The sequence below is a fragment of the Podarcis melisellensis genome (genome assembly GCF_964234715.1).
Source record: "Podarcis melisellensis genome assembly, chromosome: 9".
Lineage (NCBI taxonomy): Eukaryota > Metazoa > Chordata > Lepidosauria > Squamata > Lacertidae > Podarcis > Podarcis melisellensis.
In genome coordinates this window covers 66,501,296-66,519,078 of record NC_138541.1, presented here as the reverse complement: position 1 = coordinate 66,519,078, position 17,783 = coordinate 66,501,296, and the positions used below count along the sequence as shown (strand labels likewise).

Below are 17,783 nucleotides of genomic sequence, written 5' to 3'. Positions count from 1 at the left end.
TCCTTCCCTCCTCCGTGGCTCGCTTTGAAGCAGCAAAGCGGGAGAGGAGCTGTTTACACGGCTGTAAGCGGCTCCTGTCCGGTTGGCTTCGTTAAAGCACATGGATCCTCAGGATTTTTGCATTGGGTCACCCCAAGTTCACCATCAGATCACATAGCATGTCCATGGCTACAGCCTGCACCAAAAAAATCACACACCCATTGTTGCCTGGGGCCGCAGTGGCACAAAAACATGGTTACAAAGGACAGATCCACATGGATTCTCAGGATTTTTGCATTGGGCTACCCCCAAACTCGCCATCAAAACACATGTCTGTGGCCACAGCATGAACCACAAAAAACATACATCCACTGTTTCGTTCAGAATATTTTTTTCCCTTGTTTTCCTCCTCTAAAAACTAGGTGCATCTTATGGTCGGGTGTGTCTTATGGAACGAAAAATACGGTAATCTAAAAAATACAGCTAAGCAGTCAAATGAGGAGAGGGCTGTTACGACAGGCTAATCACATTATCTTGCAGTGGTGGGAACTGTGTATATCTGAATCCCCTTCAGTGTGGTTTGGAATACAGTGTAAAACCATGCGTCCCTGCTAGCTGTTGTGGGTTGAGCATCTGGCTTTGCATGCCTCAAGCTTGATTTTAACCAAGTTAGAAGAAGTTGCCCTTCAGCTCAGTTTCTAGAGAAAGGACAATTGCTGAGGTCTACTAGCAAACACTCCACCTGCGCAGCTGCGTTTCCTCTTGTTGCTTCATGCTTCAACCACATGAAGATGTCGCCATTTTCTTTCGTTTGAGCTTTCAACAACTCTTCGTCCCGGAGCCTGATGGTTTCTACAAACGCCTAGGAAAGAAAGAAAACATTAAACAAACAAATGGTGAGAGGGAAAGAGGAGATCGAATTCATAACACTGAAAATGTTAGGTGCTGTCTAAGCGCTCTTGCACTCGGAGCTCTTGACAGTTTGCCTTTGAGTCAGTCAGTGCTAAGGAAGGCCAAAGAAAATGGACTATGATTGGCTTTGCCATCTTGATTCAAAATGTTCCCCAACACCCATGTATTCATGTAGACCGCCCCTCATCCCCACTCAGGATTCTTCTTGTCAAGTAGGGAAATGATATATTGAGAGGTGGCCAAAGCTATGTCAAAAAAGCAGTGTCATGTCAAAGTGACATTTTGGTTTTTTAAATACCGTATTTTTTGCACCATAACACTCACTTTTTTCCTCCTAAAAAGTAAGGGGAAATGTCTGTGCGTGTTATGGAGGGAATGCCTACGGGTGGCATGCCTACGGATTTCCCTCCTCTAAAAACTACGTGCGTGTTATGGTCGGGTGCATGTTATAGAGCGAAAAATACGGTAATTTTTTATTGGAAATTTTATTTACAACATAACACCACCCCCACCCCCAACACAGAAATCCACCCCCCCCATCAGACACAAACATAACAAACAACAGGCATAATATACAACAATACAAACAACCAAATAAAAAAATTCCTTTATCCTGTTTCTGGCATCCTTATTTACATCTTATAAGCTGTTTCCTTTATGAATAATTATTAAGATTTTTCTAATTATAACTTAAATAGCCACAAAGTCTCCTGCAGACATTAATCGAAACAAGTCCAGGTATGAATTTTAGGGCACTGTTTTGTGAAATATTCTCTGCATTTCCCTGATGTTTTTTTGAAATTCTTGTCTAGTATGATCTCTAATTGCCTCTGTTCAATATACTCTAACAGTTTGTCTTGCCATTCCTTTTTTGTTGGCACAATTTCTTTTTTCCAGGAAGGATCCTAATTGCTAAAAACTGGAAAAAAGAAATTGTGGCAACAAAAATGGAATGGCAAGACAAACTGTCAAAGTGACATTTTGGTCTGCCATCTTGATTCAAAATGGCACCCAGTGTCTGAATGGCCACAAAATATCCCTCTCCACTTCAGGAACCCTCATGCTAAGTGTGGTGACAAAATATTGAGAGGCAGCTGAACCTATGCAAAAAAATTTTTGGGAAAGTCACACAAAAGTCACTTTTTGATCTGCCATATTGATTCAAAATGGCATCCACCAAAGAGCAATGTGTTACATGCAGAAAGCACCAAAGTTATTCTGGGATGTCTCCCACCAAAGTGGGGTTTGGAGCTAGTAAGATGGCTGCCCCTCACGAGAGGGTTTTTTTTGTCTGCCTCTCTGCAAGACTGATTAAAAGATCACAGGCAACAAAGTTGAGCAACAACTTTTCCCCGAAACTGATTGTAACCAGTCAGAGTTAATAACAGTACTGGGCTCAGTGGGGAGATGTTTTGAATTGAGCTCAGGCAACCCTGTATGTTCAAGCTGAACTTAGTATCAACATCGTCACTTTCTTTCTGGAATTATAGGGAAAGAACTACCTAAACTGTATAGAATTTTATTTATGTATGCTACTACAGCAGCAAGAATACTACTCGCCCCAAAATGGAAAAAAGCAGAAGTCACAGCAAAGGAAGAATGGATACAAAATCTTATGGAATATGCAGAAATGGCAAAACTTAGCGGAAGAATAAGAAATCAAGAAAACGAACTTTTTATAAAAGAATGGAAATGGCTTGTTGAATATTTACAGATAAATTGCAAACAGATAAAAACATTGGCAGGATTACTGTAATAATCTGCAGTTTCATAAAAGTTTATATTTAAAATAGATGAATTTGGATATGCAGAAGATATTAAGAAATAAATTTAAGGAACTGCAGAAAGAGGGGGAAGGAAGTCAAACTTTGAAATGTTCAAATGATTGTAAAATTAATGAAATGTATAAATTTGAAAAGTATAAATAAAAACTTTTTTTAAAAAGGCATTGTCACTTCAGGTTTCGGTCAGGAGAGTCATTCACTACAGTGATTTGTCAGAAAATTTCCCAGTAATGTCTTTGGAAACATTCCATTTTCAGAAATGGAATCTCAACTGCACGTTTCTTTTTACCTGGTCTCCTTCGGAAGCATGTTGATCTTGTGGCGTCTTTAAGGCGACATCACTATAATAAGCATAGGACAATTCCAGATCTCGTGGGTAACCATTAATGGCTTGGTAATGCTTATATCCGAGGCTCATCAAGGCCAGCCTATCACCGCCCTGAGCTGCAACCAAACTGTACAGTAGCCCCTGGTAAAAATTAAAAGATAGGAGCGTAACTTTAATCGTGGCCAAGAGAAAAACCCCAGAGAAATGAGAATATCTACATTGCGAACCATAGATTAAGTTCAGTACAGTGGTACCTCCGGATGCGAAAGGGATCCGTTCCAGAGGCCCGTTCGCAACATGAAAAGAACGCAACCCGCAGCGGCGCATCTGCGCACGTGCGGGTTGCGATTCACCGCTTCTGTGCATGATGTCATTTTGCGCTTCTGCGCATGCACGAGCAGCGAAACCCAGAAGTAACCCTTTCCGGTACTTCCGGGTTGCCGCGGGACGTAACCTGAAAGAACGTAACATGAAGCGGATGTAACATGAGGTATGACTATAAATAATAGCAAGCGTAGAACGACAACTGTAAGCTCTGAGGGGTTTTTTGCAATCCTGGCCATAGCTGTCAACTTTCAGATTTGAAAATAAGGGATCAGCAGGCTCGAAAATAAGGGATCAGCAGCCTCACCTGTCCCGGGGACAGGCTATGGGATATCTAACAATCCGGATAGCAGCGGGAAACAGCGCTGGAATAAGGGAATTTCCCGCAAAAAAAGGAAAGGTTGACAGCTATGATTCTGGCCCTGCCATGACTTTGTCTGAGAGCCAGTGTGGTGTAGTGGTTAAGAACGGTTCGCGTCTCCACTCCTCCACACGCAGCTGCTGGGTGACCTTGGGCCAGTCACACTTCTGTGAAGTCTCTCAGCCCCACTCACCTCACAGAGTGTTTGCTGTGGGGGAGGAAGGGAAAGGAGAATGTTAGCCGCTTTGAGACTCCTTAAAGGGAGTGAAAGGCGGGATATCAAATCCAAACTCTTCTTCTTCTTTTGTGCCTCAGATGAAGATGAGGAAGAATAGGTGAGTTGTGAACGCCCGCTTCCATTATCTGTATTTCTCAAAACGTTGGACTACAACTCCCATCATCCCTGACCGCTGGTCCTACTAGCTAGGGAAAAGGGGAATTGTAGTCCAACAACAGCTGGGCGACCCAAGTTTGAGAAACGTTGCATTAGCGAGAGGGCTGGCTGCCACCCTTGTGGCTGATGACTCCCACAACTGCCACTGCGCCTCCCTCTTTGCCACCCACCCGCTGCCCACCAACGAAGTAGCAGCGACGCCGGCACACCATGCCTTATCCTAAGGAAGGGGTCCTTCTGGGCAAGATCACCCTGCCTTCCTGTGCTGCGAGAGCAGCACATTCTCGTTTCAAGTTAGCGTAAAACTTTCCAGCTGAACTTCTAAAAGCAACACACTGCCGTTTGCGCAGGCGGCAGTGGCACAGGCCCTCTCTGGATGATCTCACCTGCGATGCTTTGTTCTGAGGAAGGCTAGGTGTCTCCTCAGAATGAGACACAGAGTGGCCATGCTGTCACACAGGTGGCGCTGTGGTCTAAACCACTGAGCCTCTTAGGCTTGCCGATCAGAGGGTCAGCGGTTCAAATCCATGCGACGGGGTGAGCTCTGTCCCAGCTCCTGCCAACTTAGCAGTTCGAAAGCACGCCGGTGCAAGTAGATAAATAGGTACCACTGTGGTGGGAAGGTAAACAGTGTTTCCATGTGCTCTGGTTTCTATCACAGTGTTCTGTTGTTCCAGAAGCGGTTTAGTCATGCTGGCCACATGACCCAGAAAGCTGTCTGTGGACAAACACCGGCTCCCTCAGCCTGACAGTGAGATGAGCGCTGCAAGCCCATAGTCGCCTTTGACTGGACTCAACTGTCCAGGGGTCCTTCACCTTTTACCTTACCATGCTGTTGAAGCAGGAAAGGAGGAGGACGTGAGGTGGCAGTGGCAGCAGGGAGCATGCGGAGATGTGGTCTCAGGTGGCACATTGCCTTGTGCCAGCTCTGCTTACAGTTATGTAAAGTAATAAGGCCAGTAAGGGGCAAATGAAGCAATGGTTTTTCAAGAGAGCTGAAAGGGATATAGCAGAACCTTTGCTTCCCAATGTATAAATAAACGTTCCTTTGTCTCTCTGTCTTCTTTTGACACACACATACACACACACACACACACACACACACACAGAGAAAGGAGTATCAGAACAAGATTGTGAGAACAGTCAGTGTGTTTGTAAGAGGGAGCTGAGAGGGATAGGCTGTCCTCAGTCCTGCCCTATGCTGATTTTGAGTCGAAGAACAGAGACCAAAGTGACTCTTAGCAGTGGCGTTGCGTGGGGGTGTAGGGGGGGCCGGCCGCACCGGGCGCAACATCTGGGGGTTAGGGTTAGGGGGCGCAAATCCACGGGTTAGGGGGCGCAAATCCACGGATTAGGGGGTGCAAATTACTAGCCATGCCCCGGGTGCTGACAACCCACGCTGCGCCACTGACTCTTAGTCCTACTCTCTGGAGGAAAAGGGGACCCAGAACACACTGAGGGGTTGTGGCCTTGCGGAGAACATCACAAATAGAAAAAGATGCCAAGTGTTTCAATCAGAGGTGAAAGGTGGAAGTGTGGAAACACCACCTTTGACTCTGAAAAAACCGTCTCCAACCTAAAAGTGGGATTTGGGAGGCGAGATAGCAACTATTGCTAATTCTCAAGCTGTTCTTAGGCAAATGTGAGCCATCCAAATTCTTACCTGAGCTGGGTCTGCAGGCCTGCCCAGTCCTATTTCAAAGATAACGCTAAGAGCATAGGATGCTCTGTGATCGCCACAGCAGCTGGAATCCATCAGAGACAAGACAGAAGAGTTTATATAACGTAGGCCATCAGCTCTGGAAAGATTTTGAGCCGCCGTCTCAAATAAGCTGCGTCCAATTTCTAAAATGGCGTCCTTTTGGCCTTCAGAGGCTAAAATCATAAGATATAAATGTTCAATTAAACTATTGGCTGTGAAAACAAGCAGGTTCCAATTAGGTAGCTTTAATTTCCCCACACACTTACTATTAAGTAGATTCAGTGCCTAATCCAAAGTTACTATAAGGGGGTTGCCCTCCATCCTTCCCAGCTTCAGGGTCTTTTCCAGGGAGTCTTCTCTTCTCATGAGGTGGCCAAAGTATTGGAGCCTCAGCTTCAGGATCGGTCCTTCCAGTGAGCACTCAGGGCTGAGTTCCTTCAGAATGGATACGTTGGATCTTCTTGCAGTCCATGGGACTCTCAAGAGTCTCCTCCAGCACCATAATTCAAAAGGCACATGCTAGTATCTGCCTGAATGTATCAGAACTCCCCACAAAGTGTGGAAGGAGCCAAAGATATCTCTTTGGGTCTGGCATCTGATGTGATTTTCTCACTGTGCCACTAATGGGGGCTGGATGCCACAATGGAGAGCGTAAGACCAGAACCTTATTCCTCACACAATTGTTTGTTACAATGTGGTCCAGGGAGAACCAGCAGTCTCTAAGATCACGGCGAAAACGAAAGAGGAAAAAGCTGAAAAGCCGCATGTTTCTTGCAAAAGTTAAGTGCTAGTTAAAGGAAAGGAAAGAAGTAAAATCTCCAATTACCTCCTGATAACTGTAGACTTGTCTCTTGCAACCGTTTAAACATGCTGTAGTATTTGTCCAATAGTTCTTGTCTCCAGCTGAAGGCTGCATCCTTGGGGTGTCTTCCATATTTATTGATCATTTCCAGATAGTAGTTTTCATAAAGGCCTGGAGAAAATGAAAGCGAGTCATCTGAAGGCAGCCCTGTTTGGGGAAGCTTTTAATGTTTGATGTATTACAGTATTTTAATATTTTTTTGGAAGCCGCCCAGAGTAGCTGGGGAAGCCCAGCCAGATGGACGGGGTATAAATAAATTATTATTATTATTATTATTATTATTATTATTATTATTATTATTATTATTATCCTAGCTGTATCTGTGAAACTTCTCACATACAGGTGTCCACCTTCCCACTTCTGAATTACTTAATGGCGTCACAAAATCACTTGATTTTGGTTTTAGATTGTCGATTTTAAAGTGCCTGAACCTAAGACTGTTGACACAACTACACCAAAGACATGCAACATGATCCTAAACTGTCAGGTTGCATTTCTTAGTGCAGAAAGGATTGATCTGATGTGTAGAGATCTTTCCTATTCTAATTAGTTAAAAAGGGTTCTGGAAGTTTTTCTGTGTGAAAGAAACAAGCAAAAGTTCATTGTGTTTGGGTTATACCTTCAGAGAAGCTGAGTACAGCTGGATTAAACTGACTTATCTCTTTCTGTCAAGGGCATGATGACTATAATAAGAGGCCAGAAGGAGCCTGGGTTTCACTTTTCTCTTTCTATCTCTTTTCCTTCTGGTGTGGTGTTGTGTACATACTATACTTAGTGTTAAGGTTTAGACTTATTATGAGTTACTGTAAGTTTAAGTCAAGTCTGCTGCAACTGGATTTCTTATGGACAGTGCCAATCCTGAATGTATTGGATTTGTGACCATGATGCTCATTTGCCTTCAGTAGCAGTAAAGCTCTGCTGGATGAAATACAATTGCCTCTGGTCTATTTTGGGGGGATCCTGTAACATTTAAGTTTTTACTCTACTAACTATACATTGGAATCTGCTCTGGATCAATATTGAGTAGAATTCCATGACATAAACATCTCCCAGTGTTAAGCCCTACTGAATTAAATAGAATTTACTCCCTACTCAATGTATTTAGGATTGCAGCACTAACCTGGTTTACAGATTATTCCTAAATTCTGTGTGGGAATCCAAATACCTCTAACAGTGAGCTCTCAGTACCATTAGCAAAATTCGATTCTCAAGATTCAGAAACAATGGCAGCAAAAGTTGCACAGAATAGATATAGATTTGAGGCACAGAGATGCTTAATGAGTAAACAAATATCTATTTCAATCAACATGGAACAGAGAAGGAATACCTTTAGTTCCACATAAAGGTAAAGGTAAAGGTAAAGGAACCCCTGACCATTAGGTCCAGTCGTGACTGACTCTGGGGTTGCGGTGCTCAACTCGCTCTACTGGCCGAGGAAGCCAGCGTACAACTTCTGGGTCATGTGGCCAGCAGGACTAAGCCGCTTCTGGTGAACCAGAGCAGCGCACGGAAACGCCATTTACCTTCCCACCAGAGCGGTGCCTATTTATCTACTTGCACTTTGACGTGCTTTCAAACTGCTAGATTGGCAGAAGCAGGGACTGAGCAACGGGAGCTCACCCCGTCGCGGAGATTCGAACCGTCGACCTTCTAATCGGCAAGTCCTAGGCTCTGTGGTTTAAACCACAAGTGCCACCTGCATCCCCTTAGTTCCACATATTCAGCCTCAATTGCCTATCCTCACAGCTTCTTTTAAATTAAAGAAACAAACAAAGAAATGATAGGAGATCCTGTAACCCTACATGATGCCAAGTTCAGTCCTTGCTACTTGCATTTTTGCTCTTTGTGTTTCTGCACAAATCCATGCCTGGGTGATGTGCTCTGGACAGCGAAACATTTTTGATAGTAAAGGTCAATTCTTTCCAAAATGTCTTCTTTGTAGAAAGGGTTAGAAATCTGTGGGTGAGGGGAAGAATAGTAATCATATGCGTTTCCTATAAGACAGTTGTGTACCGTATTTTTCGTCCCATAGGACGCTCCGTCCCATAGGACGCACCTACTTTTTGGGGGGGGAAATAAAGGAAAAAATTTTTTCCTTTATTTTCCCCAAAAAAACCAGGTCGGGGAACAGTGGGATGGCGGTGCTGTGCCTCCCCGCTGTCCCCCGAGCTTGCCGACACCAGCGCGGAGCACGGGGCGTCCTCCGAAGGGCACCCCGTGCTCCGCGCTGCCGGCTGCCGCCCACAAGCCATGCGCACCCGGGGGAGATCCCCTGGGTGCACAAGGCTTGCCGACAGCAGTGCGTAGCACGGGGCGGCCTCCGAAGGGCGCCCCGTGCTCCGCACTGCCGGCTGCCGTCCGCAAGCCATGCGCGCCCAGGGGGAGATCCCCCGGGTGCGCAAGGCTTGCCGACAGCAGCGCGGAGCACGGGGCGGCCTCTGAAGGGCACCCCGTGCTCCACGCTGCCGGCTGCCGCCCGCAAGCCATGCGCGCCCGGGGGAGATCCCCTGGGTGCACAAGGCTTGCCAACACCAGCGTGGAGCATGGGGCGGCCTCCGAAGGGCGCCCCGTGCTCCACGCTGCTGGCTGCCGCCCGCAAGCCTTGCGCTCCCGGGGGGAGATCCCCCGGGTGCGCAAGGCTTGCCGACAGCAGCGCGGAGTAAGGGGCGGCCTCCGAAGGGCACCCCGTGCTCCGCGCTGCTGGCTGCCGCCCGCAAGCCTTGCGCTCCCAGGGGGAGATCCCCCGGGTGCGCAAGGCTTGCCAACACCAGCGCTTCTGGGTGCCGGCAAGGTCTCCGCTAGCCGCCTCTCCCAAGGCTAGCGGAGCGCTGCGCTAATCCCGAAGCTTGGGGCGTGCGGAGCTCAGCGCACCCCAAGCTTCTGGGTGCCGGCAAGGTCTCCGCTAGCCTTGGGAGAGCTGGGTCTCCCACGGCTAGTGGATAGCTTCCTGAAGCCTGGAGAGCGAGAGGGGTCGGTGCGCACCGACCCCCCTCGCTCTCCAGGCTTCAGGGAAAGCCTGCATTCGCCCCATAGGACGCACACACATTTCCCCTTCATTTTTGGAGGGGAAAAAGTGCGTCTTATAGGGCGAAAAATACGGTATATTTTAAGAAACTGCTAAAATGCAGGAACACCATTTTTCATTCCTACTGCAGAACACAGGCAAGTGACCACGGACGTTTGCAGATCGGTGTAATACAGACAAACTGCCTATTTTGAACACTTTATTATAGATGACGAGATTCTCCCTATCCACCTGAAAGGGGTATAAAGTATACTTGATATACATTTTTGATATAAATGCTAATGGGATGTTATTGCTACATATTCATGCAAGCTTCTAAAAAATCTGCCTGGTCAAGTTCTCACATAGAGGAATAAACTATTCCATCCAAGTGGCTAAACGTCATCAGACTGTCTGTGTGGATTCTGTCATTTAGTTATATATTTTTCTTATTTTAATAAATTATTAGTATATTTAAGAATAATATAAAGTTCATCAACTTTTTTTATTTTAAAAAAGCTTACATGGTTCCATCACAACAGTATCACAACTTTGATATCATAAATAAGGAAAAAAATATAACTAGTTTATTTATATAAAACATGTCGGGGGGATGAGTGTTCAGACCCCTGGGGTCTCACTTGTGGGGTGCCGCAGGGTTCTGTCCTCTCCCCCATGCTTTTCAACATCTACATGCAGCTATTAGGAGAGATCATTAGGGGGTTTGGGCTGGGTGTCCATCAATATGCGGATGGTACCCAGCTCTACCTCTCTTTCAAATCAGAACCGGTGAAGGTGGTGAAGGTCCTGTGTGAGTGTCTGGAGGTGGTTGGAGGATGGATGGCGGCTAAAAGATTGAGGTTGAATCCTGACAAGACAGAAGTACTGTTTTTGGGGGACAGGGGGCGGGCAGGTGTGAGGGATTCACTGGTCCTGAATGGGGTAACTGTGACTCTGAAGGAACAGGTGTGCAGCCTGGGAGTCATTATAGACTTGCAGCTGTCCATGGAGGCGCAGGTCAATTCTGTGTCCAGGGCAGCTGTCTACCAGCACCTGGTACACAGGCTGAGACCCTACCTGCCCACGACTGTCTTGCCAGAGTGATGCATGCTCTGGTTCTCTCTTACTTGGACTACTGCAATGAGCTCTATGTGGGGCTACCTTTGAAGGTGACCCGGAAACTATAACTAATCCAGAATGCAGCAGCTAGACTGGTGACTGGGAGCGGCAGCCGAGACCACATAACATCGGTCTTGAAAGACCTACATTGGCTTCCAGTACATTTCCGGGCACAATTCAAAGTGTTGGTGTTGACCTTTAAAGCCCTAAACGGCCTCAGTCCAGTATACCTGAAGGAGCATCTCCACCCCCATCGTTCTGCCCGGACACTGAGGTCCAGCACTGAGGGCCTTCTGGCGGTTCCCTCACTGCGAGAAGCAAAGCTACAGGGAACCAGGCAGAGGGCCTTCTCGGTAGTGGCACCTGCCCTGTATGAACACCCTCCCAGGTGTCAAAGAGAAAAACAACAACCAGACTTTTAGAAGACATCTGAAGCCAGCCCTGCTTAGGGAAGCTTTTAATGGTTGACGGACTATTTTATTTTAATATTTTGTTGGAAGCTGCCTAGAGTGGCTGAGAAAACCCAGCCAGATGGGCAGAGTATAAATACTAAATTGTTGTTGTTGTTGTTGTACTTTTGGTTGCCAAATGGTTTAGGCACTAGGTGGCATTGGATTTAATTGGATTTAGATAAGTCAGGTGTTTCCTGTTCTGTGCTTGTTGGAGTGGCGAAGCTTTAGCAAAATTTCCTTCAATTGCTCAGTGTCAAGTCAAGTTTTAAACCTACAGATTTCTAACAGGACAAGGAAAATGGCACAGTCCTTTGCAGCAGTAGCCTTTGCCTTTAATAGTCCTGCATTCTGGCCAAAAACGACTGAAGGAGGAAGGAACAGCGAATATGAGTTCATAACCGATAGCCCACCCAAGTTACAGTACTGCATTGGGAATGAATGTCAAAGGCAGGCACAGGTAACTCTAGATCTATATTGACATACTTGTTACCTTCTGTTCACTCACCTTTCTGGTCTCTAGGCCATTAAGACGATAGTATTTCACTGGACCAAAGTATCCTTCAATACTTGATGAATAGCCGCTGCCTCCAAGAGCCAAATAACCGGAAGTGTCATCGAAATAGAAATCCTCCCTAAAACTAGAAAAGTCAATGTTCTGAAACATTCTGAAGCAAATAAAACCTCTGATTTCCTGGGCAGGCAGAGGACTCTGTTGTGGAATAGTCTGGAATATATTTTAAACAAGGTGGTTTGGAGGCTTACAGGGACACAAGCAGAGTGTTCTCTCTAAAGACCCCTGCATTGTGATGAGAAATCCAGTTTGATATTGGTCAACAGAAGCGCTTTTTAAAATTAAATCTGGAAAGGTGCCTTAATAATAATAATAATAATAATAATAATAATAATAATAATTTATTTATACCCCGCCCACCTGGCTGGGTTTCCCCAGCCACTCTGGGCAGCTTTCAACAGAGCATTAAAAACGGAATAAAACTTCAAACATTAAAAACTTCCCTAAACAGGGCTGCCTTCAGATGTCTTCTAAAAGTCAGATAGTTGTTCATTTCCTTGACATCTGATGGGAAGGCGTTCCACAGGGCAGGAAGAAATGATTAACAATAAGACCCACAAAGGGGAGGAGGAGATTTTGTCTTTTTGTTGTATGTTGGATATGTGATTGTAAAATTTTAATCTTTTTTAAAAAAGAAAGAAAGAAAAGAATACACACTACTTGTTAGAATGGAGGGCTAGTTAGTCTTACATAAAAGTTTGATGCTGATGAATTTTCAGATTCTTTCCAACACTGGTAATTTCTATCTAAAACAAAAATAAATTAAATTTTAGTTTTGAAAACATACATGTGAACCAATGGAAAATAGGTTTATTTCATCACGGTTTGCAAAATGCAACAAAGTCTTGCCAGGATGGTCTGCTGAACCACAAGAATTCACTGTCTTTATATATGGATGAACCTAAGGGCTGGAAAAAAAGCATAAAGCCGAAGGCAGACCTAATATAAGATCGGGGTAAGAGCCAAGTCAGTCTTCAGTCACAGCAGGAATTTCCCCCACTTGGCTGATTGGCTGTTGCCATTTGGATTTTGCCTGCCACGTAGCAAATTGTCACAACTTGTAAGGTTGCGGATAGGCTCTGGTTCACGGGATAGGGATGGGAGAACAGTCTCGCCATCCCTATGTGAAGGGTATTCCATTAAAGGAATCCAGGGACTCGATAGTTTGGTCAAGCCCTGAGAGAGGGTTGTGCCCGTGCCTGAGTCCAGGAGGGCATCTGGGTGGTGAACATAGTCTGTTCCCAGCTTTTCGTCTTCCCAGGTGTTCACCCTAGGCTGACCTATGCTGGTTCCCTGGGTCAGCGCTACCTGCAACGGTGCAGGGAGCTAGTCGAACCAGAGCCTATGCAACCACTCTCTGTAATCAATAAAGTTGCGGCCTAAATTCTGCCAAAAACCAAAACTAAAATTTGAGCCATGTGTGAATTTATTTAGGGGGGAGGTCTTTGGGTCTGAACATGCAAATATGTTGATTGTCCTTACAATTCTGACAAGGCTACTTGAGCATCTCCATTCTCAGCTGCTTGCAACCCCTAAACACATTCTCCTCGTGCTCAGCTACGAGAGAGCAGCCGAGGCAACATAGATACCTGCCCGCCGCTAACGGAGAGATCAAGTCGAAGCCACTGCTTCAGAGGAAGGCTGAAGGTCGTCTTCACTGCCACATCTCTCCCTTTGAGAAGATGCATCTGGATATGAACGTCACCTGAAAAACAAATCCCAGGGCAAGAACCTTGTCAGTTATGCGAAGGCCGCAAATATATTGACTTGATCGATCATCATCATCAATCTTTATTAGGGTCCAGAGACCCAACAAATCATTACAAAGCAATACACAATTCATACAGCCTACCTCCAGGTTAAACAAGCATTTTGTTCAGAATATAGGGATCATTGGTTCTTGCAACCACAGATAAAAACTTTGCCACTGCTAATGTTCTAGCATTTGTCCAGTCTTCCAATAGGAACCTGACATAGTGAGCCTCCGATTTTCCCGGGAAAGGTACCAGCAAGGGTAGTATCAGTTCAGCCCTGGCCTGCTCATATTTTGCACAATGCAACAAAATATGTTTTATGGAATCGATGTCTTGAGCACACGAGCAAAGTCTGTCCTGGTAGGAAACTCCTCTCAACCTGCCATCCAACATTGCAGAAGGAAAGACGTTTAGTTTGGCTTTGGTGAAAAGCCTTCGATATTTTGGTACTGTCAGGTTTTTAATGTAAGATGTTAACTTAAAGACATACCCATATTGTACTCCTACTGCCAGCGGACTACAGACTACGTGTGATCGAGAACGCAAGTCACTGTGTGCATTATCCCATAATCTTTGCTTTAATGTCTTTAGGGTGCCTTCATAACCCAGGTAATACAGTTGGGGGGGTGACAGACCAATAGAGGTGGCTTTTTTAGCCATGGTTTTCTGCCATTTGCTGACAAATTGGTCAGGTGTTGGTCCTTGATCGATCAAGTTTACACCTGCTTTGCTTCGGCAATGTCAAAATCACCAAGTGTTTCCAGAATATTCATTGGGTCCAAAACTGCCTAGGGTCAGTTCACACAAGGTGGTCCCTACATAACTGCCTCAGGAAAGAACGGGGGTTCATACAACAGATAATTTCAGTGACATGGTACTTTTGTATCGGTTGTACACACGCAACTGGCTGCCATTTTTTAGTTGTGTGCTTAGGGATGGCCGCACAAAGGCTGCTTACAAGAGTGAGCTTCTTCTTCTTTCTACAGCTTTTATTAATTTTTTCTAATTTACATTTCAAGAGATTCATTTAGACAACCTTACATCAATGACTTCCCTTCTTCTCTTTCCGTGGTTCATTTTGTATACCATACTTTCCTGCATATTTTACATGAACTAAACCATTCAGTAATCCATTATTACACCATTGAAACGTATGTACGCTGTTGGTTATCTTAACATCACCAGCGTTTTTAAATGTACACAATTTCCACCCAACTAATCAGTAAACATTTTTCAGCCTTGTGTGCCTTGGGGTGGCCGCACAAAGGCCACTGACAACAACACACACTTTTGTGAAGACTGCGTGGAGAGCACCTCACAGGTAAAATGTCCCAAAGACACTGATTAAGCACCTGATAAAAGTTGCCTAGTTGAGTGTTTCTCAAAGGGCATAGCTATACTGCAGTCCTGTATCAGTTTTATACCTCTTTAACATCATGGTTCCCCAACCAGCAAATAATTTTAGTCTGGTAAAAATTCTATTAAAGATCTGTTGCCATCCTTCACAAAATTAGGCTTTCCAGAGAATAGAGTCCTAACTTAAGTCTAGGGCAGTGGTTCCAAACATTTTTTATTTTTTTGCCATGCTCCACCTAAGCAATCCTGGTGCATGCCCCCCCCCCCGGTGACATATAATTCCGATTATTCAAAAAGTGAACTCCAATTCATGTGGAGGAAGCCTAGGTAAAGGTAAAGGGACCCCTGACCATTAGGTCCATTCACGCACGACTCTGGGGTTGTGGCACTCATCTTGCTTTACTGGCCGAGGGAGCCAGCGTACAGCTTCCGGGTCATGTGGCCAGCACGACTGAGCCGCTTCTGGCGAACCAGAGCAGTGCACAGAAACACTGTTTACCTTCCCGCCAGAGCGGTACCTATTTATCTACTTGCACTTTGATGTGCTTTCAAACTGCTAGGTGGGCAGGAACAGGGACCGAGCAACGGGAGCTCACCCCGCCGCGGGATTCGAACCGCCAACCTTCTGATCGGCAAGCCCTAGGTTTAACCCACAGCGCCACCCGCATGCCTGGAGGAAGCCTAAAAGGCCATTAACTGTTAATAACTCATTCTCAAATTGCTCCCCTTAAAAGTCAAACAGCCCCCCTGTGGGGCGTGTACCCTACGTTGGGAACCATGGGTCTACAGGCTAGTTGTAGCAAAAGTAGAATGCGGGCTCTCCTTTGACATTGCAGGCTACCTCCTTTGTGTGTTTTGACTAAAGCAGTACAGTGGTACTTAAGTACTCCATTTGTTCCGGAGGTCCGTTCTTAACCTGAAACTGTTCTTAACCTGAAGCACCACTTTAGCTAATGTGGCCTCTCGCTGCCGCCGCGCAGCTGGAGCACGATTTCTGTTCTTATCCTGAAGCAAAGTTCTTAACCTGAGGTACTATTTCTGGGTTAGCGGAGTCTGTAACCTGAAGCGTACGTAACCCGGGCTACCACTGTACTTGACTATTCACCCAGCCATTGCCAGTTCAATCTCCCTAGTCTATATAATGCAAGAGCCTTGAGTTTTCCGCTCTCTGTGTTAGTGTGAGCACTTGGAGGGACAAGGGTAGAATAGAATCAAATGCCTCTTTTGCACATACTTCCCCCCCGTCCCCATACAATCCTATGGCCCTGTTTGCTCCCTTATTCCATCCATTTGACCACCCTTCTTTGAAGGCTAGGGAGGATTTTGAATAATAATGTGAATTAAATTTACTTGAGAGAAGGCATTACAAATTAAACTTGGTTGTTGCTTTGGGTTGCCTTGAAGAAGAGAAAGTGACATATTGTTGTTGTTGTTGTTGTTGTTGTTGTTGTTGTTATTATTATTATTATTTCTGTCTGGAGGCCCCCCCCAACTTACCTTCATTCGTTAGAAACACAGCAGGAGTACTGTACATTTCCTCAGAATCAATGAAATACAGTATTCCACACAGTGGTTTTTTGCAGTAACGGAGTAAATAAAGCCAGACTGAAAAAGTAAAGCTGTACAAACAAAAAAATCTGATGAGAAACAGAATATTGGCAACAAAGACAACTTTAACATTATTCAGGTCATTGGTCTTCGGTGTGGAAATAGCACAATTTTATGCTGGCAAGTAAGGGGGGGCGGAAGAGGAGCCACTTTAGACAACCCCTATTAAAGTAGTATATGTATGTTGTTTTTTAGTTGTTTAGTCGTGTCCGACTCTTCGTGCCCCCATGGACCAGAGCACGCCAGGCACTCCTGTCTTCCACTGCCTCCTGCAGTTTGGTCAAACTCTCATGAGAGTTTGACCAAACTCTCATGAGCTTCGAGAACACTGTCCAACCATCTTGTCCTCTGTCGTCCCCTTCTCCTTGTGCCCTCCATCTTTCCCAACATCAGGGTCTTTTCCAGGGAGTCTTCTCTTCTCATGAGGTGGCCAAAGTATTGGAGCCTCAGCTTCAGGATCTGTCCTTCCACTCACACCTGTTCCGTTTTACCGTATGTCTGTTTCAGCAGCAATACCATCAAAGTTAATTTTTGTAAGGTCGCGAATTTAAGCCGCGCTTTAACTTTTCACAGTCGGAATTTGGAAAAAAAGAGTGTGGCTTATATCTGGGCCAATACGGTATTTTAAAGCAGATTTCAACTGCAACTATTTCCCACTTATTCATGTATACATACTCACATGTATATATACATAGACACACTTTGGCTTTGTTCATTTTCAATTTGTAACAGCATTAAAGTAAAAACAAAACAAAAACAGATTAACAAAGAGGCTATGGTTTATGCCAAAACACAAAATCTTGACTCATGAAGATTAGATTCTTACGGAACATTTGCTCAATTATGTCTGGGTGGGTCAAAATTTTCCCGGTGAATTTTTAAGGACTTAATTTTTTTTTTATTCCTGCTCCTTAACGCCAAACTGACTGTTTCTCTCTCCTTTTGTCAGGAGGTGATTGGGGATGGAGGAAATCTCAAACTGGGCAGATTTATCACTGTGGTCCAATGAGGAAGAAGTGTGTTTCAACATCCTTTGCCGCTCAGTGATGCCTTCCTGAGGGGCAATTCCTTTTCAGAGTCCGGCATCGTCATCGGTCCATGAGATTGAGCAAGTCCTGCAAATGTGTTGCAGGGCAAATAAAGGTGCAGCTTGTAGAGATTGCAGGAAGAAAAGAACGTACACAAAAAGCTACAGTAGTGTAAATATCCGGTACCTTTCAGAATACAGAATTTGATAGCTATGGTAGTTGGTTGTGTTTTTTTAAGCGTTTGC

At 45.1% G+C, this 17,783-nt stretch overlaps 1 protein-coding gene across 1 annotated transcript in view; it reads right to left on the bottom strand.

The window, feature by feature from the left end:
- The window catches only part of SEL1L3 (SEL1L family member 3), a 45,916-nt gene that overhangs the window by 20,062 nt on the left and 8,071 nt on the right, over positions 1-17,783 (bottom strand). Inside the window, exons 4-12 of the mRNA XM_081924398.1 lie at positions 16,400-16,521; positions 13,382-13,497; positions 12,483-12,538; positions 11,727-11,859; positions 8,479-8,602; positions 6,611-6,757; positions 5,746-5,957; positions 2,965-3,144; positions 722-841 (exon numbers count right to left, since the gene is read on the bottom strand). Of these exons, the coding sequence (XP_081780524.1) occupies positions 722-841; positions 2,965-3,144; positions 5,746-5,957; positions 6,611-6,757; positions 8,479-8,602; positions 11,727-11,859; positions 12,483-12,538; positions 13,382-13,497; positions 16,400-16,521 (1,210 nt within the window). The remainder of the gene's footprint in view (positions 1-721; positions 842-2,964; positions 3,145-5,745; positions 5,958-6,610; positions 6,758-8,478; positions 8,603-11,726; positions 11,860-12,482; positions 12,539-13,381; positions 13,498-16,399; positions 16,522-17,783) is intronic.